This window comes from Meles meles, chromosome 3 (assembly GCF_922984935.1).
Source record: "Meles meles chromosome 3, mMelMel3.1 paternal haplotype, whole genome shotgun sequence".
Taxonomy (NCBI): Eukaryota; Metazoa; Chordata; class Mammalia; order Carnivora; family Mustelidae; genus Meles; species Meles meles.
The window spans coordinates 40,943,028-40,967,230 of record NC_060068.1 but is presented as its reverse complement, the minus strand read 5'-3'; the positions used below and the strand labels follow the sequence as shown (position 1 = coordinate 40,967,230).

Genomic DNA, 24,203 nt, shown 5'->3' with positions numbered 1-24,203 from the left:
AAGAATATACAATGGGGAAAAAAAGGTCTCTTCTATAAATGGTGCTGGGAAAACTGGTCAGCTACATTCAGAACAGTGGAATTGGACCACTTGCTTATACTATACACAGAATAAACCCAAAATGGACTAAAGTCCTAAATGATATCTGAAACCACAAAGCTCCTAAAAGAACAGATAGGCAGTAAGGTCTTGGGCATTGGCTTTAGCAGCATCTTTATGAATATGTCTCCTCAAGCAAGGGAAACAAAAGCAAAAAATAGTGTAATGTGTGGTAGTACACCAAAATGAAAGACTTCTATACAGTGAAAGAAACCATCAACAAAATGAAAATGCAATCTATGGAATAGGAGAAGGTATTTGTAAATGATAGATCTTATTGTTGGTTAATAAGGTTAGTATGCAAAATATATAAGGAACTTACCCAAGTCAACATCAAAAAACAAATAATCCAGTTGAAAATGGTCATAATACCTGAAAGAAGACATATAGATGACCAACAGACACGTGAAAAGACGCTCAATGTCAGTTATCATCAGGAAAATGCAAATCAAAGCCACAATGAAGTATCTCCTCAAGCCTGTCAGAATGACGGGTATCAAGAGGAAAAGAAATAGCAAGTGGAGAAAATGGCACCCTTGTATACTTTCGGTGGGAATGTAAACTGATATAACCGCTATGGAAAAATATGGAGTGTCCTCAAAAAAATTAAAAATAGAAATACCATTTGACCATTAATTCCATTAGAGGGTATTTACCCACAGAAAATGGAAACACTAAATTTAGTGTTTACAACACTAAAACGCATGTAAAGATACATGCGCCACTATGTTTATCGCAGTATTATTTACGATAGCCAAGATATGGAAGCAGCCTAAGTGTCCATCAATAGATAAATGGATAAAGAAGAGGTGGTACACACACACACACACACATACTCAGGAGTATTACTCAGCCATAAAAAGAATAAGATCTTGTCATTTGTACAATATGGGTGGACCTGGAGTGTGTATTATGCTAAGTGTAATAAGGCAGAGAGAGAAGGACAAACACCATATGATTTCACTTATACGCTGAATCTGAAAAACAAAACAAATGAGCAAATAAAAAAAAATAGAAACATACTTATAAACATAGAGAACAAACTGGTAGTTGCCAGAGGAGAAGGTGGTGGGGGATGGGTGAAACAGCTAAAGAGGGTTAAGAGGTACAAATTTCCAGTTGTAAAGTAAGTAATTCATGGGGATAAAAAGTACAGCATTGGGAATATAGTTATTAATATTGTAATAATGTGTGATGACAGAAGGTTACATACTTACTGTGGTGAGCATTGTGTAATATATAGAATTGTCAAATCATGGGGCGCCTGGGTGGCTCAGTGGATTAAGCCGCTGCCTTCGGCTCAGGTCATGATCTCGGGGTCCTGGGATCGAGCCCCGCATCGGGCTCGCTGCTCAGCAGGAAGCCTGCTTCCTCCTCTCTCTCTGCCTGCCTCTCTGCCTGCTTGTGATCTCTCTCTCTGTCAAAGAAATAAATAAAATCTTTAAAAAAAAAAAAAAGAATTGTCAAATCATTATGTTCTATACCTGAAACTAATAAAATATTGTATGTATGTCAGCTATACATCATAAATATTATGTATAAATATAATATAATATTAATAAAATTCAATAATAATTAAGATTAAATTAATAATAATTTTATTAAATTCAGTAATAAAAATTAAATAGTAAAAGGTCAAAATTGTAGGTGTTTTCACTGATTTGTGGCAGTTTTGATGCTTTCAAATATCTTATTCATTCATTCATTTGTTTTTCCTCTCCTTTGCTTCCTTTCTTTCTTCCTTTTTTTCATGATGAGTTCACAGTGTAGGTGATCCCTCTATAATTGTGTGTGCTACAAATGTATTTTATACAAATATCTACAACTATATCCATACTGTTTTTCCTTGTCATCCAAGGAGCTTTCCAATTTTAATCTCACTCAATAATACTGGCCTTCCTTGTGCTTAATCTCAGCACACCCTTTTTTTTTTTAATGAGCATTCTAATTTGACCACTCCCCCCCCCAAAAGTGATTGAAGTCCATTTAGATAGGCTTTAGGAGGAGGCTTTGGGAAAAGAAGATTTGATGGAGTAGATGATATGGAGGTGATATTATGGAGCATTTCAAAGAGTACTTATGTGTATGGAGAAAAGTAAGAATAAAATGTAATGGTTAAAACGTGAAAAATATCTATAAGGAAGAAATATTCTGTGACATGATGTGGCCTTCGTTTGTGAATAGTGTTTATGTAGCCATAGTGATGTAAGCACTGTTCATTGATTTAACTAAAAATATGAGAATATGTGATGTTAGGGCGTAATGGAAGAAAGGTAAATCCCTATTTATTATAAGAGGCTGTGCTTATACAGTGAGTTAAGAGTAAGGGCTCAGGAGCCAGACTGCTTGAATGTAAAGCCTTAATAACTCTATAAACTGTAACCCTGGGCAAGTTAATTAACTTCTCTGTGCTTTAGTTTTCATCATTAAAAAAATGGACATGATAAAAGATATACTTCTTTACTTTACTGGTTTATTGTGAGCGGTAAATAATCAGTTTGTCTATCCATCTATCTATAATGTACTTAGAATTATGTATATTAGAGTCAGCTATGATGATGATAATAAATGGTGGTTTGTAAGTTATACTTAAAATTGGTAGTAAGACACACGTGTTTTATACAAATATGGAGATAACTACTAGAAGAAATAGTTGAGAGAGTTAAAGTGATTGCCTTCAGGAAGTGGTAGTGGGGAGTATATCTGGTAAAGTATAGTAAAGTATAGTAAAATCTTTATACTATAAATCTTTTGACACTGCACTATTTAATTCTATATATATATGTATGTATGTATATATATGTATGCTGGTAGAAGTTTGGAGAGTGGTTTAAGTGGTGTGTGTCATAGTCTCATAGTGACAGTAAGAAGGGAAGAAAATAGTAGAACATATTGGAGACTGTCCCAGACCTCTCCCCTTACCTCTCCTCATCCCATTCTCCATAGGATCTGCTCCACATTGGTTCCAGTCTTCTCACAGCTCTGACTTTCTACATGTTCTTTTTAGTTGCAAATCCCAACAAATCCTGACTCTCCTCTTTTGTTTTCCAACCTTCAGGTAGATTAATTTAACTACTCTTGGCATCTCTAGATTTACCTTTTCATATTATTTTAATCAACACTTCAGAAACCTAGGACAAAAGAGGTTAATGCAAAAATGTCTCTGAAGGATGTATTTGTGTGTGTGTTGAATACTGTTACTACCATAATTTTTGTTTCTGTTGTAAACATAAGTAATGTAATTATAAACCTATTTTTAGTTACTTCAGTAAATTCATATGAAACATCACCCTTTCGTGTGCTAATATGCTGTGTGTATTAATGTGCTATGATGGTCACATTTTTTGCTATGAGGATATATATAAACAGTGTTATATAAACTGACAAAGCTAACAGAGGTCTGTATGTAGGCGAACTGCTCAGAGAGGACTCCTGGCACTTATTAGATCAGGCTTAAAATTTCCAGTCCGGCCAGTAGAGACGAGCCAGACAGTGACTGATTACTATAGACTAAAATAACCAAGAAGAGGCAGGCTCAGGCAAACCAGCACATCAGCTGGGTATACTAGGATAAAGGATAGAATTCTTATGACAGGAAAGGTGGTTTTTAGTGTTGAAAGCTAGGATGTTGGAAAAAAAACACTGATGATAGTTAATGGAATTTACAGGAACGGTCACCAGATTTCTCTGCTCTAAGGTTATTTTATTTTTCCCCTTTCTATAACCTTTATTGTTTGGACATATTCTGTAAATCCAACCCACATTCAGGTGGGTAGGAGACATTAAGCTCCACCTCCTGGAATAGGGAGTACTTATGTTTACTACTTGGAATTCTTCTATAAGGAAGATTTATCTTTTCTCTCCTATTTATTTTTTATTTTGGGTCATAATCCAGAACTTTGCTATTTACTTTTTTTACTCAAATTATACCATTTTGTTCATTGGGAACTCTTTAAGATTGTCTTCTGTGTCCGTTTGATGGGCCCCATGACTTTGTCTTTTACAGCACTTCCTTCTTTTCTGGACATAAAGATTTAGGCAATTATCTTCAAGTTGATGTACTATAAAATGTAATTATTATTGAAATAAAACTTGTCAGAATAAATGATTCAGTTTAGTTAAATGCAGATTTCATTTTTCATAATCTTAACTATTATTTATACTAAGTGATTTTCTCAATTGTTAGTAAACCTCTAAACAACCCAAGTAAAATAAAAATGTGTACTTATGTTTAATACTGATAAATCAGAGAAACTGTGCTCTTTTTATTAAACTGTGATCTGTAATAAAAGTCTTTTGGAAGTTATATATCATGTAATGAATCAGATGTTCATCATGAGTTTTAAAAGCGTGTTTGTCTAAGTGAAAATCTATGTCTTAATTAATTTTGTAATTAAAGGAAAGCAAGGTGTTGCGGACAGTTCCCCTATTAGCAGCATGCCTCCCCCAGGACAAGTGTAAAGTCAAGATTGGTCGTCGCTTCAGTGAAGAAAGGTAAATTACCTTTAGGGAAATTGAGAATAAGTCGTAGCCACACAGATCTTTAAAAAGTGGTTTCCTTCACCTTTATCCATCAGACCCAGAGCATGGTACATTGGAAGAGGTAAAAAGAATTAAGTTCTGCCTTCTTCTTCAAAATAATACAGGACAAATCAAAACATGAACAAAAGCACCCTCAGAAAACACAGGCCAAAATGTAATAAACAGAGGGATTATCTCAATTCTACAGGAGTATATGTTGAGCCTAAAAGGCTTATATTTATTGTTTATTTCATTTTTGTTAAAACAAGATGGTAGAGGATTTGTATTAGATTTAGTTGTGTTTTTTCTTCTTTCTTTTCTTAAATTAACAATTATATACAATATACATTTATGTAAATGAACACATATTTATCCAATTCTAGCCCATTGAGGCTTTCCTAAGGCATGATGACTAGTACTGTATTTAGTATTCTTGTTATAGGTACATCACATTTAAAAAAAAATTTTTTTTTTTTTAAGATTTTGTGTATTTATTTGACAGAAAGAGAGAGCACAAGCAGGGGGAGTGGCAGGCACTTCTGGGAGAAACACACTCCCCGCTGAGCAGGGAGCCTGATATGGGACTTGATCCCAGGACCCTGGGATCATGACCTGAGCTGAAGGCAGACATTTAACCAGCTGAGCCACCCAGGCATCCCAGATCATATTTTCTTTAAAGGATGCCTTCTCCTGTTGTGTTTAAAATACTCTTTGATGAGGCCCAGTATTTTTAGGGGCAGCAGCTCATTAGTTGATAAGTTCACTGACAGTTCTATAATGTTCTTGGATCTTGCTTCACATATAATGTGAATCTTGGATCTTATTACATAACCCATTATCATAAATTTATATTAAATACTATGTATATATTTAAAAATTTCTGCAAACTTTTATCTTGAAGCATATTTTTTTGCTTTCCTGCCCATTCACAAAGCCTTCACTAATTATTTTGATCCTATCTGCACAGTTAAGTATATTTTTAAATGCAAAATTTAATGTCTTTTGAAAATACAGAGATTTGTTTTTCAGTCCACTTATGAAAATGCTAAGTAAGGCTAGTACTAGCTCCTATCCCAGGGAATTGACCAGAATTTTCCCTTCCCTTATTATTTTGAGTTCCTTTATTATTTAGTTTCAAATTATGAAAATAATATGTTAGAACTTTATAAAATCATTTTTTCCCTTCTTGGTAACTATTGTTTAGGAACACTTTTCTCACATAAAATTTTCTTTGCCTTGCCCTCAGAGATGAGATTTGTTCTGGGCTTAGTGAATTTTGCCATTTTGTTGGGAATGCACATGAGATCCAGAGCCCTTTGCATGGGGAGCATGTGTATCATTTACATTGTGACATTTCTTTCACTTATAAAATCTTTGTAATTTGTAGGTGGATGTAGGTATATCCAAACTTGATCCATCTGCCAGCTTGGATCCAGTTTATTTCATTGCAAAAGTGATGAGTATCTAAACTATCTGGGTCATTCCTGACATTTGGCTATCTAACAGCACCACCAACATGTTTGTGGATGAGAATCTTTTTTTTAAAAAAATCATTATTATTATTATTTTTTTCCTCACTGTAGCAATACCCTTCCCAATGTTGTGGATGAGAATCTTGATGCGTTTTCAAATAGTTCATCCCATTTTGAATCTATCATATTAAGTAATTTGTTTTTTTCCTTTGGAGCCTAATATAGTGCTTAGTCAGTAAACTGTAATTCACTAATGGATTTTTAAACTAAGGCCAGTTGATATTGTTAATTAATTATTAATCTGGCAATTGAATGGTATTAATTTAAGCTTTTTTTTTTTTTTAAGAGTACATGATGTAACCATTCAGGAATGGTTAAGAGACCTACTGCCTTTGGTATCCTTTGTAAATGGAGTTTAAAAATACTTACCTTCAATTTTTTGCCTCTAGTATATAAGAAAACAATTGGGTTTTGTGTACCAACCCTATATCAGGTGACTTTCTAAATTTATTTGCTACTTATTGGAATTGTTTTGTAGCTTCCCTAGAACATTCTATTAAAGTAGTACTATCATCTGCAAATGATCTTTATGCCTTTTATTTCTTTTTCTTGCTTTATTACAATAACTGGGAACCTCAGTACAAGGTATATTAGGAGTGGTGAAAACCAACATTTCACTTTGATCCCAATCTCAAGGGACATTGTAAAATAAGATCTTGATGTACATTTTTGTAGATGCCATTAATCAGTTTGAAGATGCCATTTATTGTCTTTAATAGTCTCTCTAACTTGTTTCCTTCCCTTCAAGGTTGTTTTGTTGCTTGCAGACAGAGGCTGTCTTGACTCTTTCTTACATCTCCAGTACCAAAATGCTTTGATGTGTATTTTTGAAGGAACTACAATAAGAATAGTTAAACTTCTTTTTTCCCCTCACAAGTTAACAGAGGATTTTCTTTTCAAATTTTTAGAGATCCTGAACTTTCAACTGTTTGTCGGAAGTCTGATACATTAATATTATATCCAGGGGCTGAAGCTGCTAATTTGGAAGAATTTATATTAGATTCTCCAATTTATCCTTCCACAATCATCATCATCGATGGTACATGGAGCCAGGCTAAGGACATTTTCTATAAGAATTCTTTGTTCCGACTTCCCAAACAGGTAAACTAGTATTTTAACGTAGAATAAACACAAATGTATGTTGTACATATTTTCTGTGAGGAGCTACACGTACGTTTTTTATATATGGATTTGGTAATATTTATGTGTGTGAATGCATGTACGTAGATATGTATATGTGTGTATGTGTGTTTGCTATGTATATGTAGAAAATTTGAAGCCTGTTCATCTTTTTCAATTCCTGCCACCAAACTTCACCTTAATTTAGGCATTTGGTTATAGTAGGAGTATCTCAGATATTTAATCGGTGAAGTCTAAGGATTAATTATTTCTATATCTATTAATGTTTTTGTGAAGTGTTATATTTGAATACTTCTGTATGGTAACTAAAATACCTCTTCTTATTAGGAATGACTTAGTTTTTATGAAATACTGTTTTGTCATTTATTATTATAATTAGATTATTCTTCAATTTGTTGATGATGGTATGTTTCCCATAGTGAGCCTTTCTTGTATTCATTGAAGGAACTCCACTTGATCATTTTATATTCTCCTTTTGATATTTTGCTGAAGTTTTTATTTGAGGCCATTGAATTATAATTTATGTATTTTTTATACTATTGTCGGTTTTCAGTACTAAGATGGTCTTAACTTTGCCAAATGAATGGGAGAGATTTTAGTATTTCCTATGGCCTGGAATAGTTCAAATAATATTGGAATTCTTGCTTTTTAAAAATTAGAATGAACTCATTGGTGAAGCTGCCTGTTCCTGGTCTTTTTAAAAATGATAACTTTTAAACCCTTCTTTCAAGCTCTTATGGAAATTATTCAAGCTTTCTCTTTCTATTTGGTTCAGTTTTTTAATAACTTTTTTTAAATAACTTTTATCTTTTTGGGGTAATTATTCCTTTCCCTTGAGTTAACAAATTGGTTGCCATATACCTGAATATATTCTTAAATACTTATTTTAATTTATTCTGAATTATGTCCTTTGTCCTTTCTAATCACTCACATACACACTCTTTTCCCTATGAGCATACTCAAAAGATGTTTCTCCATTTTATTTAGCTTTTAAAAGTATTAGCCTTTAGATTGTTTTAATGGCTGTTGTACTTCATTTTTTCCTTAATCCGTGATTTTTTTTTAAGACTTTTTATTTTATTTATTTGACAGAGAGAGATCACAAGTAGATAGAGAGGCAGGCAGAGAGAGAGAGAGAGGGAAGCAGGCTCCCCGCTGAGCAGAGAGCCCGATGTGGGACTCGATCCCAGGACCCCGAGATCATGACCTGAGCCCAAGGCAGCGGCTTAACCCACTGAGCCACCCAGGCGCCCCAATCTGTGATTTTTTTATCTTGATCAGTTTCTTTCACCCCTTTCAGCTCATTTTTTCTGTTTTTGTAAGATTTTACTGTGTATTTTCTTCCTTTATTAGATTAGTAAGTTCCTTCTTTAATAATAAAAGGAGAGAAGACTATAATATTTCTTCTTTTTCTGGGTTTGTTAATGGTAAGAAACCCGAATTGTAAATGAGGTCCATCAGACAATAGATGCATTTGACTGGACCTCCATAGGGGTCCCAGACTACACTTGACTTACTGTGTCCCTTCAGGTTTGTTTTTTTTTTTTTTTTTTTTTTTTTTTTTTACATTTTTCATTTTATTTATTTTTTCAGTGTAACAGTATTCATTCTTTTTGCACAACACCCAGTGCTCCATGCAAAACGTGCCCTCCCCATTACCCACCACCTGTTCCCCCAACCTCCCACCCCTGACCCTTCAAAACCCTAGTAGTTAACATGTAATGTATTATTTGTTTCGGGTATAGGTCTGTGATTTATCAGTCTTACACAATGCACAGCACTCCCCATAGCACATACTCTCTCCATGTTCATGACCCAGCCACACCATCCCTCTCTCCCCTCCCTTCGTAATATTTCTTCTTAATGTTACCTTCATTGTATCTTATAGTTTTGGGTTGATGTATTTTTATATCTATACCACTGATATGATTTGTAATTAGTTTTGATTTCTTTCTACCCATGGATTATTGATGACTTTTTATTTTTTTTAAAGATTTTATTTATTTATTTTTGAGAGAGTAAGCAAGTAAACACGCACAAGCAGGGAGGAGGGGCAGAAGGAGAAGCAGACTCCCCACTGAGCAGGGAGCCCAGATGTGGGACTCAGTCCCAGGATCCTGGGATCATGACTTGAGCTGAAGCAACCTATTGAGCCACCCACTTGCCCTATCAATGACTTCTTAATTCTCAGGTGTTATAAGATTTTTGTCTCTATTTTATTTTTATTTTTTATTTTGTTATATTGTGATAAAAAAAAACACTACCTGCAATATTTTGAATATGTTTATGATTTTTGTGTGGGTAAGTAAATGGCAAATTTTTGTATCTGTTCTGTGAGTATAAAAAATTCACTATAAAAATTTCACATTCTCAAATTTTTCATTACACTTTTATTTTTGTCGTACACGAGGTATTTGATACTGAAAAAGGTATTTGAAAAGCTTCTGTTTATGTCTTTAAATGAAGTTGGCTCTGCATTTCTAGTAGCTTTTGTGTTATATATTTATCTGTTCTGTCGTGTGTATAGCAACCCATGCACTTGGTGACGAATAACAGTGAAATCATGATTCTGAGATTCTAATCTCAAACTCTTTGTAGTTTTCATTCCCTTTGATTAAAATGCAGATACGGTTTTTAGATGAGACTCATCTACGCAAAACAGATGTAAAAAACAGCTGACGCGTTGAGTGCTTTGAATGAGCCAGTCATAATTCCAAGTGGTTTACACGTATTAAGTTGCTTAAGTCTTCCCCAAAGTATTGTTACTGTCTTAGGTAACACACGAAGAAGCTGAGACACGGACGTGTTCAGTAGCTTGCTTTAGATCACACAACTATTTCAGAGCAGAGATGCATATTTAACCGATCTAGTTTTGAGCCAACACTGTTGTCTTAACCAGAGCAGCATATTGAAAGGGAAGCTTCCATCAAGGATATTTACCAAGAATAGCTTCCGTAGGTTTATCTGGCTTTGTGAATATGACATGATCCACAAGAACCAGCTCCTAAAAGGCAGGGATACTGTTAGTTTGCAGCACATTTTAGACAAAATTTATGTTGACATTACAATTAGATATTGCCCAACATACAAAGAAAGTTTATGGAAGTCTTATGTCTGTAGGTTTGGTGCAAATATTTGAAATTTTTTTTTCTTGCTTATGCTGTGTCTGCATCTTTCATTTTGTGGTAACTACATGAGTACCATAGCAATGAATTACAAAGTCATATTACAAAGATTAAAAGATACTTTAAAATAAATAATTTACCAAATTCATTTTCTTCTTTAAATTGAGTAGCAGTTAAGGACATAGGTAAATGAAATAATTTTCCCATCCCACTATCCCATATATTTTTTATCACTTTTTCCTTTTCTTGTTTTTCCAAGCTAGAAACAAATATAAGTGGATATTTGTTTAGCCTTGAAATGGGCCTATTATGACAATCAGGTAAAATAAAGTGCTTAAAAGAAACATTAGCTAGATTTGACTACATGACAGAAAATATCACCATAAGCTAAAGTGAAAGGCAGAAGGCTTTCTGGAAATCTGTGAATCAGATAAAGGCTTTGTAAGCTTAGAGTTCTTAGAAATGAATAAAGTAAAGATGAAAAATCTCCAAAAAATGGGCCATTAGAAAATAAATGTATTTATAAAATACCTTGGTAATTATATAACAATGTGATACTAAGTTGTCAACTTTTATGTTGAAAGAGCTTCAAACTTTCAGAAAAATTTCAAGAATCATAACAAAGGTCCTTTGAACGCCCCAAAGTTTTACCATTATTCATTAATTGCCTTATCAGTTTCTCTGTGTGTATTTTATGCTTTTCTGAACCTTTTCAGAGTTAAGGAATAGGTATCCAAATTTGCTTTTTGAAATTGAAAAGTTGCTAGCTCTAACAAGAGCTCTAGCAAAAGTGTCTTTTCCTAAATATTTTTTCCTAAATTTTTTTTGCCTGAAATAAAAAAGAATAGTGATTTAAAGCCCAACACAATTTATAAAAACTCATATATCCTGAGATAGTTTCATCTTAATATACATGGGAAATATGGATCATTTTAGGAATAATAATACGTATGCTTTTTTAGAGTGTCATACAATACATAAGCCCAAATATATGGTTAGACAAAATGTTTCTGGAAGTTGTTGCAAAAACCAGTGAAATCTGCATATTTACTCTTTCTTTAAAAAAAAAAGTTTTATATGTATACATATACTTACAGATTCACAAATAGCTAAGTTGAGGTGAAGAGAGAATTGATTTTTGAATGTAACTATGTTTATCTTTAGACATCTATAGAATGATGTTGATAATTGTAGTGATTTTGTAGTAAGTTCTGAACTACCTCTTATAGTTCACTTTTTGTTACTTTTATAACACTAAAAAGATATGCTTATTTTTAATATATTCTCCCATTCTTGAAAAATTTCCCATTCGTATATAATGATTTTTATTTAATTAGTGACTATTCCCCAGCTTTTCTGGAAAAAATTTTTGTTTTATTATGCAATAAACTTTTCTAGGAGCCTGACTTTAATAAGTACAGTTAATAAGTACTTTAATAAGTACAGTTAAGTTATAAGTAACATGAATTGTGTACTGGTAATTAACGACAGAGCTCCAACTCACACTTGAACAAAAAAGAAAGTATACAAGTCATGTCACTGAGAAGCTGAGAACCAGTAGGAGTGACTTCCGTCTTGCCCAGATCTGGCCCAGGATCTGGTTCTCAAGTAGCTCTCTCTGTTTTTGAGGATTGCTGCCCTTTGCGTTGGGTTTGATTTTTGACTTCCTCTGTGCTTCTGGAAGAAATCTGTAGGAAGCAGCAGATTAGCCTCTTATTGGCTCAATTTATCTTTTTTTAAAAGATTTTATTTATTTATTTGACAGAGATCACAAGTAGGCAGAGAGGCAGGCAGAGAGGAGGAAGCAGGTTCCCTGCTGAGCAGAGAGCCTGACTCGGGGCTCCATCCCAGGACCCTGGGATCATAACCTGAGCCAAAGGCAGAGGCTTTAACCCACTGAGCCACCCACGCACCGCTGGCTTAATTAATCTTAACAGAAAGATGATTTCTCCTTCCAAGGGCAGAATCCTGGATTGTCCCATTGTTGGAGATGGGGTGGATGGTGGTACCATTAACGACAGTAGGACCACATGAATCTGGAAATTTCTCCAAGGACGTGAGGTGTTGTTATCAGGACTATTTAAAAGCAGGGATAGGTAGACCAAAACCCTGTAGATAACCAGACCACTATGCATTAGTTGTTTACTTGTAAAAGCATGTTTGTTTATATATTTCTTGGCTCATTCAAAATTAGTGCTGTAGAGCAGTATTTTAATATAATTCTCTCTAATGGTTTTGTTCACCAAGGGAAAGATAGAAATGTACAATGAAAATTCAGTGCTTGTCTAAATCTCCAAATGTATAAATAATGTATAAATTAATTAGATTTTATTTCTAAATGTAATTTGTCAGTTTTCTCATCTCATCAGTACACATACACTCACACACCTGCTTTTTGCATAAATTTGTCTTAACTGTTAGTCTTGGTTTAGCTGTTCCATTCATTTTCTCTAGTAGTATAAACATTTTGCTGCAAATGCGTAAGAAAAAAATGGCAGAAAAAAAAATCAACATTAAAATCCAAAGTATTGCTTTCTTTACAGAAAAAAATATATAGTCTTTTTTTCCCTAAATAAGAGAATAACCATATGTAAACTTTGTACTTAACTGATGAATAAAAGAATCGTAATACAAACCCGTTAAGTTGGCCTCTTTTTAATCTGGATTTCTAATATATCCAGACCATTTGGCAGTGAATTTCTTCCCTCAGAAGAATTTTACACAGGAGACTCTTGATGTTGGCTAGTAATAAATTCAAGATGAATATGGAAATGTTTGTGGAGGCTCCCACTCTTCTTCATAAACGTTTTTCCTGTGAGTTATTTGCATATCCTTGCTCTACCTTTAAAACTTCCACTAAAGCTGTATTTCTCACTTGATAAGCCAAACACTGTTGGGAGAACCCAGGGACTAAAACATTTTCATGAAAGCTGTTTCTTGTGTCTACATAGACCTATTACAGACTGGATTATGTTACATATCTAATCTTTTGCCTAATTCAAATTCATCATTATCCTCTAAATTTTTAATTGATATAGAAGATTGTATTAGTTTCAGCTGTACAACATAATGCTTTGATATTTGTGTTTATTGTAAAAGGACCTGAGTCTAACATCTGTCAAGTGTTTTCTTTCTTGTGTTGAGAACTTTTTTTTTTTTTTAAGATTTTATTTGTTTATGCGGCAGAGAGAGAAACCGCGAGTAGGCAGAGAGGCAGGCAGAGAGAGGGGGAAGTAGGCTCCCTGCTGAGCAGAGAGCCCAATGCGGGACTTGATCCCAGGACCCTGAGATCACGACCTGAGCTGAAGGCAGAAGCCTAACCCACCCAGGCACCCCTAGAACTTTTAAAATCTATTCTCTTAGCAACTTTGACATGTACATTATGGTATTATTAACCATTTTGCCATGCTCTGTGTTACAACTCCATGACTTACCTACTGGAAGCTTGTACCTTTTGACCCTCTTCACCCATTTCACCTCCCCTCCATCCTCCACCTCTGGCAACCACTGATCTTTTCTCTGTATCTAGGAGCTCATTTGTTTAGATTTTTTTTTTTTTTAGATTGAACCTGTGAGTGAGGTTATATGGTGTTTGTCTTTCTCTGTCTGACTTATTTCACTTTGTATAATGCCCTCAAGTTTATCCATGTTGTTGCAAATGACAAGATTTCCTTTTTTTAGTGGCTGAATAATGTGCACTGTGTGTGTATGTATGTGCATATACACGCACACACATACATACATACCACATTTTCTTTATGCGTTCATCCATCTGTGGACCCTTAGATTGTTTCCATATCTTGGCTACTGTCAATAATACTGTGGTGAACATGGGAGTGCAGATGCCTTTTCAAGTTTAGTGTTTTTGTTTTCTTTAGATTTTAATTTCTTTTTTTTTTTGTTTTCTTTTCTTTTGTTTTGTTTCTTTTGTTTTGTTTCTTTTGTTTTGTTTTCTTCAGATTTTAATTTTCTTTTAATTCTCTCCAGAATTTCATGTCTGTTTACTTCTATTACCAGCATTGGGAGTTGGCTTATTTTTTAATACCCTTTTCCTTTTCAAAAGAAACAGGTTTTTTTTGTTTGTTTGTTTTGTTTTGTTTTTTTTTTTTATTTCATTGAGTAATTTGTAAAAGATTCTGGAAGACTAGAGCACAATATAGCCTCTTTGAGATACAGAGTCTGAATAGTGAATTTTACTTATTGTTTGTTAAGTGACTTCTGTACTGTGTCTTTCAATAAATATGCTTTAAATTAGTGACACAACAAAGTAAGTATTTCATGTCATGGAACTTCCAGATCTTTGGGGCATAGTAAGAAGAGTTGAATGTTAAATGCAGAATGCCAGGGGTTTATAATGTGATCGGTGATCCTTTTTGATCTTCACATGGCATTCATGGTTTTTTTTGGATAGACTGTATCCATACCTCTGCATCTCTTCTGGCTCATGTGTTTGAGTGTTGTGTTCTTCTCATGGGTGATGAGGCTTATCTCCAAGTTGTAGATGGCATTGTATTTATATATAGAACTTGAGTTAACTTGCTTCTGTTGGGTATATGATTCCAGGTAGTAGAACATAAATTGATAGGAATTATGACCTGCTATATGTGAAAGGATAATTTAAAGAAAGTTACCAGAAATCTCTACATGAGGGGAGGCTGGCTGGCTCAGTTGATAGAGCATATGACTCTTGAAATCAAGGTCGTGAGTTCATGCTCTATGTTGCGCCTAGAATTTACTTAAAAAGAAAAATAAAAAGAAATATGTGCATGAAATTCATTGCTTCCCTATTTCCATCTGTTCCATTGAGTTCTTAACTGTAAACTTAGTTGCCTTCCTGGGAGAAATTCTCAAATCCTTTGGCAGGTAATAATATAATTTTTGAACCAGAAGGATTCTTGTTTTTTAAAAAGATTTTATTTATTTATTTAACAGAGAGAGAGACAGCAAGAGAGGGAACACAAGCAGGTGGAGTGGGAGAGGGAGAAGCAGGCTTTCCACTGAGCAGGGAATCCTGTGTGAGACTCGATCCCAGAACCCTGGAGGCAGACACTTAATAATGTGAGACACCCAGATGCCCCTGAACCAGAAGGAATCGTTTTTAAAGATTTTATTTATGTATTTGACAGACAGAGATCACAAGTAGGCAGAGAGAGAGGGGGAGGCAGGCTCCGTGCGGAACAGAGAGCCCAGTGTGGGGCTCTATCCCAGGACCCTGGGATCATGACCTGAGCCGAAGGCAGAGGCTTTAACCCACTGAACCACCCAGGTGCCCCCCAGAAGGAATCTTAAAGATTAATACAGAAGGCAGGAAGCTAAAGACCAGCAATAAATGACTCTGCTGAAGTCGCAGCCAGTTGTGGGGAGATCCAGGAGTATAATCTGCTTCTCCTGCATTCTAACTCAGCATTTCAGGCTCTTCCTAGAATTTGCTAATTAAAAAAAATTTTTGTTGAATTTACTTTAACAATAACCTAAATTTATGATTTTATGTCACAAATCATTTATCTAACATAGTGCCTGAAATGTAAGGCATTATTATTCTCAAGTGGAATAAGTCAGGTAGAGGTATACAACAGCAGACTGTGAAAGGAGGTGCTCTGCCTTCCTTGTTAGAGTGTGGTTCATGGACCAGCAGCACTGGCATCACTGGGAAGTTGCTTAGAAATGCAGAATATCAAGTGCCACTATAGAATTACTCAGGATCGATATTTTAACAAAACACCTGGGTAATTCTTCTATACATTAAAGTTTGAGAAGTACTGCTGCACTCGATATTTTTAAATTGACATGTAATTCACAACCTTTAAAGGTAGGCCTTTGTAGTGGGATCATGACCCGAGCCGAAGGCAGAGGCTTAACCCACTGAGCCACCCAGGCACTGCAGATGAGGCTGTTACAAATATTTGTCTGTAGGTTTTTGTGTGTCTGCCTCTTTTCAGTTCTTTTGGGTACATACCTGAGAGTAGAATTGTTGGGTCATTTAGTAACTGTTTGAACTTTTTGAGGAACTGCCAAAGTATTTCACAAGGCAGATGCACTATTTTATATTTTCTCTAGTAATGCATGAATGTCTGAATGATTCAATTTCTCCATTTCCAGGCCAAACTTACTTGTGTCTTTGTGTGTGTGTGTGTGTGTGTGTTTCCCTAGTGACTAATGATGTTGAGCGTCATCTTTGTATGTGCTGATTGGTCATTTGTATATCTTTTTTGGAGAAATAGCTTTCAGGTGCTTTGCTGATCTTTAAATTAGCTATTTTGCTTTTTTATCTTTTTAAGATTTTATTTATTTGTTTGAGAGAGAAGGAGAGAGAGAGGGTGCACTAGTGGAGGGTAGGGGCACAGTGAGAAGTAGACTTCCTGATGAGCAAGGAGCCCTATGGGAGGCTTGATCCCAGGACCCTGGGATCATGACCTGAGCTGAATGCAGGCACTTAACGGAATGAGCCACCCAGTTGCCCCTTGTTATTTTTTCTTATGATTGAGTTGTAAAGCATTTTTTAAATATTTGTAGAATGCCCCATATGATATATGACTTGCAAGTACTTCCTCTTTCCCTGGGGTATTTTTCTACTTTCCTAATTGTGTTCTGTGATGCAAAAAAGTTTTTAATTTTGGCGAAGTTCAACTTAATCTGTTTTTCCTTTTGTTTCTTGAGTACTAGGTGTTTAAATGCTTACAGAAAAAGAAGCAAGTTACAAAAAGATTGGAGGCCCTAAGTATGAAAGTCAAAGAAGATTTCAGATTTGGGAGAAGGGCTTATGAATCTCTGGACACCAAATGCTAGAAATATTTTCAGAAGTTGAGAAGCTGTTACTCTGTTCTTAATTAATTTAATTTAATTTAATTTCCCAAACGTTCCTGTGTTAGTTATTATGTGTCACTTTTCTAAATACTAATATTGACTCATTTAATTGTCGTGATAATTTAATATGATTTCCACTTAGTAGAAGCAAAAACTGAGACACAGAGGTGTTAGTAACTTGCCTGAGATCACACAGCTAGCATGCAAGGGACTGGTAAAGAATTCTGACATATATGTTTAAAGTTTCTATGTCAAATACAATGTTGATATTAAGGGGATGAAAGAACTAATATATAATCTTAATTACAGAGAAGGATCTAGAGGCTCCTGTCTGAGAGTGTGTGGAGGAAGAAGGGTTAGGGCCAGTCTGGAAAATGGCAGCAGTTGGAGTAAGCATCCAATACCAGACCAATATGTTTTTCAGTCACTAGTATGATTTATCTCTGGGAATTAATTAAATCGACTTTATTTTTGTGATTTTAAATTAGACTTGCCTGTATGATCTTTTATATATATTTATATACCTTTCCTAAGGGAGATTAGAAAGAGTTACACATATTTTCTCATATCTAGGTGGTAATTATCATGTAACAGGTGTTGAATGTCAGTGAGATACTGAAAAGTTTTATTATGGCCCACATGTTGTTCATACCTTTTGGACAACTCAATCCACAAAAAGACTTAATTTCATGAGTCAAAGAGTCTACCTTTAAAGGAGGAGAGGGAAACTGATGATTCTTGATAGGTGTGGTAATACATACAATACTATTAACTGTTGAAAGAAATTGGCGGTTAAAGCAATAGTTAGGGATGCCTGGGTGGCTTAGTCGGTTAAGCATCTGCCTTCCACTCAGGTCATGATCCCAGGGTCCCGGGATCGAGTTCTACCTGGGACTTCTTGCTACATGGGGAGCCTGCTTCTCCCTCTGCCTGCTTCACCTCCTGCTTTCTCTCTCTCTCTCTCTCTTTCTCTCATTCTCTCTGACAAATAAATGAATAAAATCTTAAAAAAAAATAAAGTGGTAGTTAATAATTACCTTTGCCTCTTTTCCAGGTAACCCTCTAACTGCATTTCCCTCCTTGCAACTTTTTAGAGTTAAAAGTATCTTGTGTTTCCTTCCAAAAAAAAAATTTTTTTTTTGTGCTCATAAACAGTGTAACAGTCTATACTCAACTTCCAAGGTATGTGCACCATTCACGCATCCTTTCACTGAGGCACCAGTGCTCTGTGCTCAGAAAGCCCCGAGCGAGCAGAAACATGAAGGTATTCACAGAGTGTTGTTTCCCAAAGCTAGGATATAAATTCTGAGCTCTAAGTCTCCTATATAGGGCTCATAACTGGGGAATTCCCAAAGATGGTAACCATCATCAGCCAGCCTATGGTATTTTGTTATAGCACCCTGAGCTAAGACACACCTCTGTCAGTTAACAGGGAGAAATGCCCTCATGAAAAGGCAAATGGGAATGCACTGCATATTACATTGTTATTCAGAAAAGCTTTTTCAGCTTTTTACTCAAGTAGTTCTTTTTGCCTGTTTCTTCTTTTGTTACCTGTGCTTTTGGTATCACATCCATGAAATTTTTGCCACATCTAATGTCGTGAAGCTGCTCCCTTTGTTTTCTTAGGAGGCTTTTAGCTTTGGGTCTTATTTACGTCTTGAATCCATTTTGATTTCTTTTTTGTGTATGGTGTAAAATACGGGTCCAACTTTAGCTTTTCCAGTACCATTTGTTGGAGATTGGCCATTCCCCATCTTCCTAATCATCTTTGTCTCATTGTTTTCTGAAATATTTAAATGATTTTTTTCTCATGCATGTTTTATTTTTTCCTCAGTTTCATTTCTGCTTTTTAGAGTACAATACTATTTTTATTCTTTTTTTAAAATAACAGTTTTAGTATTTTTTCTTCTTTTTTCTTTTATCATCCTATTATTTCAAAAAGTACGTGTTTAATATCCTTGAAAAGACAGAAAAGTTGTGGTCTAAATTTTTTTTTTTCTCCAGAATAAGTCTTCTCATGTGTTCTCTTTGTTAATTGTTTATATGTTTGCTCATTTATTCACTTATTCATTGGTTCACTAACTCATTTGTGCAACATGTATCTGTTGAAATGCTTTCTCTACTCCATCGTCTACTCTGATTGTTTTTGGTTTTGTTAGTGGACTAGAGTAGATCTGTGTCTTCATGGAGCTTACAGTTTACAGAGATTGACAATAATTTATTAGGTAACCACAAACATTTTATAATAATTGCGGTGTTCCTGCCCAATACCCCCCGTATTTTTGGTGTAGGGTTTACTGCATTGGTCTTGGTCTAGAATTTCTTACAGTTTCTTTGCTTGGGATATGGGTATTCTCATAAGGGCATTTTCTTTAGATAAACATAGTGCAGTCTTAATTTACCTGGGAGCGCTATCTTGAAACTTAGCTTACAGCTTTGGGAATTTAGTAGAAAAAGGAAGCAGAGTTATTACCTTTCTTCATAAAATATTATTACATTGGAGATGGTTTACTTGATAATTTGGACATCTTAGCACTTAAGATATAGTATGTGGTATAGGATGGAAGTCACTAGAAGAAGCAAATGCCCTTAAAAATGTGTATCTTAGAAAAATTTTTATTTAAAATGAATATATGATAATTGAAGAATATACAAAGTATTTTATTTTGCATTAATGGAAAAATATCATTGCTGGGGGTTACCTGAAAACTAAAAAATAATAGGTTATATGATATCTTAAATATTTATAGGTGTGAACACAACAGTTACATTTTCCTTATGAATTGTTACATTGGCAGAATTTTCATTGTAAAGTCACTTATTAGGAACGACAAAAACAGTAATAACAGAAATTGAAATTTTTGTTTCTCAGGCATTTCTTTTTAGAAATATATATAGTGGGGCACCTGGGTGGCTCAATGGGTTAAGCCTCTGCCTTCGGCTTAGGTCATGGTCTCAGGGTCCTGGGATCCAGCCCACATCAGGCTCTCTGCTCAGTGGGGAGCCTGCTTCCCCCACCCCCTCCTCTCCTGCCTCTCTCTGCTTACTTCTGGTCTCTCTCTTTCTCTCTCTGTCAAATAAATAGAAATTAAAAAAACTTAAAAAAAGAAAGAAATAGATATAGCAAGATAACTTTCTGTAACGATTTGTTATGGTATCTTCTTTAGATACTAAAAGAAAGTGTGATGTGGTAGTTCATTTGCCATCTGCCCTTGTTTTTCTTTGTTTGCATTTTTCTTTTTGTGCTATGTTAGAGTATTGCAGGTAGTCTCCAGTGGCAATTTGTTGAATTGTCCTTTATTGTTTGCATTATCCTGCACGCATGATAATTCTTCCTATGTGTCTGACTTTGTGAACCCATCGTCCGCATAGTTTGCTTGTTTGGATCATTGTGGTGAATAGATGCATAATCATCCTGTCCTGGCATCATCCTTTTTCCTGTTTAAATTCTGGTTTGTAACTCTTATGGAATAAACTGTGCATGTTTAAAGTGTACAGTTTGCTAAGTTTTAACACGTATTTGCACCTGTGCAACCATCATCAGGGTGAAGATAGTAAACATGTGTCCATCACTTAAATTTTCTCGAGCTTTGTCATTCTTTTTTTTTTTTTTTTAAGATTTTACTTATTCATTTGACAGAGAGAGACACAGTGAGAGGGAACACAAGTCAGGGAGTGGGATAGGGAGAAGCAGGCTTCCTGCTGAGCAGGGAGCCTGATGTGGGGCTCAATCCCAGGACCCTGGGATCATGACCTGAGCTGAAGGCAGACCTTAACGACTGAGCCACCTAGGCGGCCCGAGCTTTGTCATTCTTTAGTCCCCTCTTCTCCCGTCCTGAGACAACCAGTGATCTATCTGCTACTATCAATTCGTTTGCATTTCCTAGACTCTTATATGAATATAATTACACATTAATAACCACATTAATAACTTTTTTTTTTTTTTTGGTATGACTTCTTTCACTTGGCCTAATCATTTTGCAGTTTATTCTTTTTGGTGTGTATCCAAAGTTCATTCTTTCTTATTACTCCATGCACTTTATTTATGTGGGCATCTGTTGATGACCTTTGGGCTGTTTTCAGGTTTGGGCTATTACAAATAACGTAGCTGGTGCATCATTACAAATCTTTGTATGGATGTATGCTTTCTCTTTGAGTGGTTTCACCTAGGAATGGGATGCTTGGATTCATGTAATAGGTGTATCTAGACTTAAAAAAATTTGGGGGTGCTGGTGATCAGTTTTGGAAAACTATCAAACTGTTTTCTGAAATGGTTTTACCATTTTGCATCCCTTCAGTAGTTTATGAGATCCAGTTTCTTCACGTCCTTGATAACATTGATATGGGCAGTCTTTGATGTTTTAGCCGTTATAATAATTGCATAGGGATATCTTTTGTGGCTTTGTTTTGCATTTACCTGATGATTAATGATGCCTAATGTCTTTTCACCTGCTTATTTGTGATCTGTCTTTGGTAAAGTATACATCAAATCTTTTGCCCATTTTGCCCATTTTTATTTTTATTTTTTTAAGATTTTATTTATTTATTTGGCAGATTTTTGCCCATTTTGCCCATTTTTATTTTTATTTTTTTAAGATTTTATTTATTTATTTGGCAGAGAGAGATCACAAGTTGGCAGAGAGGCAGGCAGAGAGAGAGAGGGAAGCAGGCTCCCTGCTGAGCAGAGAGCCCGATGCGGGACTCGATCCCAGGACCCTGAGATCATGACCTGAGCCGAAGGCAGAGGCTTAACCCACTGAGCCACCCAGGCACCCTCTTTTGCCTATTTTTAAATTGGCTCCTCTGTTTTCCTAATGATTCTGGGAGTTCTTCCCCCCCCCCCCCCCCCCCCCCCCGCCCCGGTCTTCCACTGCAGGCCTTGAGTCTGAGAGTTCTTTATGTATTCTGGGTACAAGTCCTTTATTATGTATGTGATTTGCAAATATTTCCTTCTAGTCTGTGGCTTGTCTTTTCATCTGCTTAGCAGAGAGTCTCTTTGGAAGTGCAGAATTTCTTAATTTTGATGAAATTCAATTAATGCATTTAAAAATACATGTGGCTGATTTTTAAGGTAAGGAGTCTACCAGAAAAGTCAGCCTATTTTACCTTTATGCATGAAGAATGGAAAGAGATAAAGTTTCCAAAATTTTTATGGCTAACAAAGCTGTGCTCCAGGTATTTAAATCTTCAGAAGTAGAAATGAGAGGTAAAATTCTATTACCAGGGTAATCACTTACCAATCAAGACAACCAATTAAATAAAAAACAGATTTATTCAATAAAGGCTTTAGTCCCAGGACATGCTAGGACTCTTTGGCTCCAGATGACTTGAGAGACTCCTTCATTACAAATAAGCAGTTGAAGGATGGTTTTATCACAGAAAATAGAACATAGAACAGGGTGATTATTACATTTGTAACTTAACAGCCTCTATACTAGACTTGTATCCTTGTGAATGCTTTCAGTTGTGTGTTTTCAGGACAGGTCCTTGGACTCCGAATGTTTTGCCCTCTGTAGAATGAGCCTGAGCATCTCTTTTTATCTTTCTGAGATTCCTTTCACTAGCAGTTACTAACTAGGAGGGCTTGTGTTCTCCAAGATAAACCAGAAATTCCATTAGTTACTTGGTCCTTGGAAGAAAAAGCAAGGCTGAGAAATTTAAATATTTGTAGGATGAAATGAAAAGGGAAATTTTATTTTAACAAATCAAATAGCGGTAAATAATGTTTTATCTACAGAAACACATGACACATATGTAGACAATCATAAACATACACACAAGTATATAATGCAGCTATTAACAAAGGTACTTTGTCTTTTGAGATTTAAATAAAATTGTCTTGTGTTCCTTATCAGCTATGCTGCAGGAGTTTTCTGCAAGCATATTATGATCACTCTTTCTCTGAGTTCCTACTCATCTTACATGGATTCAGCCTTGTGTCTATCCAGATATGGAAGGTTGGCCCTTTCCTAGTTCACCCCACATCACATACACAGAGAGTTCATGTTTATATATAATAGACATTAATGAATGCTGGATTAGATGAAGTTACAGGGCTTGCAGAGGGGTGAAACAAGGTGAGCGATTTAAAATGGAATGTTCAGTAGCCCTGTTCTTTCTCCACACACTTCTGGTTTTTTGCCATAATCCACTCTCCCTCTTTGTCTGTGTCTCTCTTTCTGCATGTCTGTTTCTGTTATCCCTTCTCTTACCTTTCCACTTGTCATTGCCTACAAATTCAGTGGAGATTCAGTATCTCTTTGTAGATCTCATTTTGTGGGAGGAATTTCCCTGAACACAGGCAGAAACCTTAATGTTAGCTGGTTAAAAAACAAACAAAAATGCTTTTTTTTTTTTTTTTGGCTACATTAATGTGTATGTTAAAAATATGGTACAATAGTTAGAATATATTACTCTGGAACTAGGTTTTTTTTTTTTTTTTTTTTTTTTTTTTAGTATGTGACATATTTTGGATCTTTTGTTTGTGACATATGTATGATAACTTATGTAACCTTTCCTTTTACTGGACATTTAAGGTATGAGTACAAAATTTTAGTGAACATCTTTGAACACAGTAGCTTTTTGAACATGTGAGAATTTTTATTAGACTCTTAGAAGTGGATTTGGGGTCAGAAAGTATGTATGTTTTATATTTTGGAAGATACTGGCAGAGCAGTCTCCACTAAATAGTCCAGGAAAGCGTCTATGGCCCCATACTCTGAGCAGTCCTGGGTATTATGTCATCATTTTACCTTTTGCTAATGTGATGGTATAAAGTGGTATCTGATTATTATTTCAAATATCTTTTTAATTGAATCACCTATTCTTGCTGTAATTCCAAATTTAATATAGACGCTAATGGTATGCATTCAAAGATGTTCATTATAATCCTAAATAAGGCAGTAGATTTTGATTCTGTATTCTTTGTGACATAATTCCATCCAAATATGTATGTAAAATTATCTAATATAAATGTTACATT

At 35.1% G+C, this 24,203-nt stretch overlaps 1 protein-coding gene across 2 annotated transcripts in view; it reads left to right on the top strand.

The window, feature by feature from the left end:
- The window catches only part of DTWD2 (DTW domain containing 2), a 108,137-nt gene that overhangs the window by 23,799 nt on the left and 60,135 nt on the right, over positions 1-24,203 (top strand). For both annotated transcript variants that reach the window (XM_046001229.1, XM_046001228.1), the window contains exons 3-4: positions 4,499-4,593; positions 7,061-7,253. In XM_046001229.1, the coding sequence (XP_045857185.1) occupies positions 4,499-4,593; positions 7,061-7,253 (288 nt within the window). The remainder of the gene's footprint in view (positions 1-4,498; positions 4,594-7,060; positions 7,254-24,203) is intronic.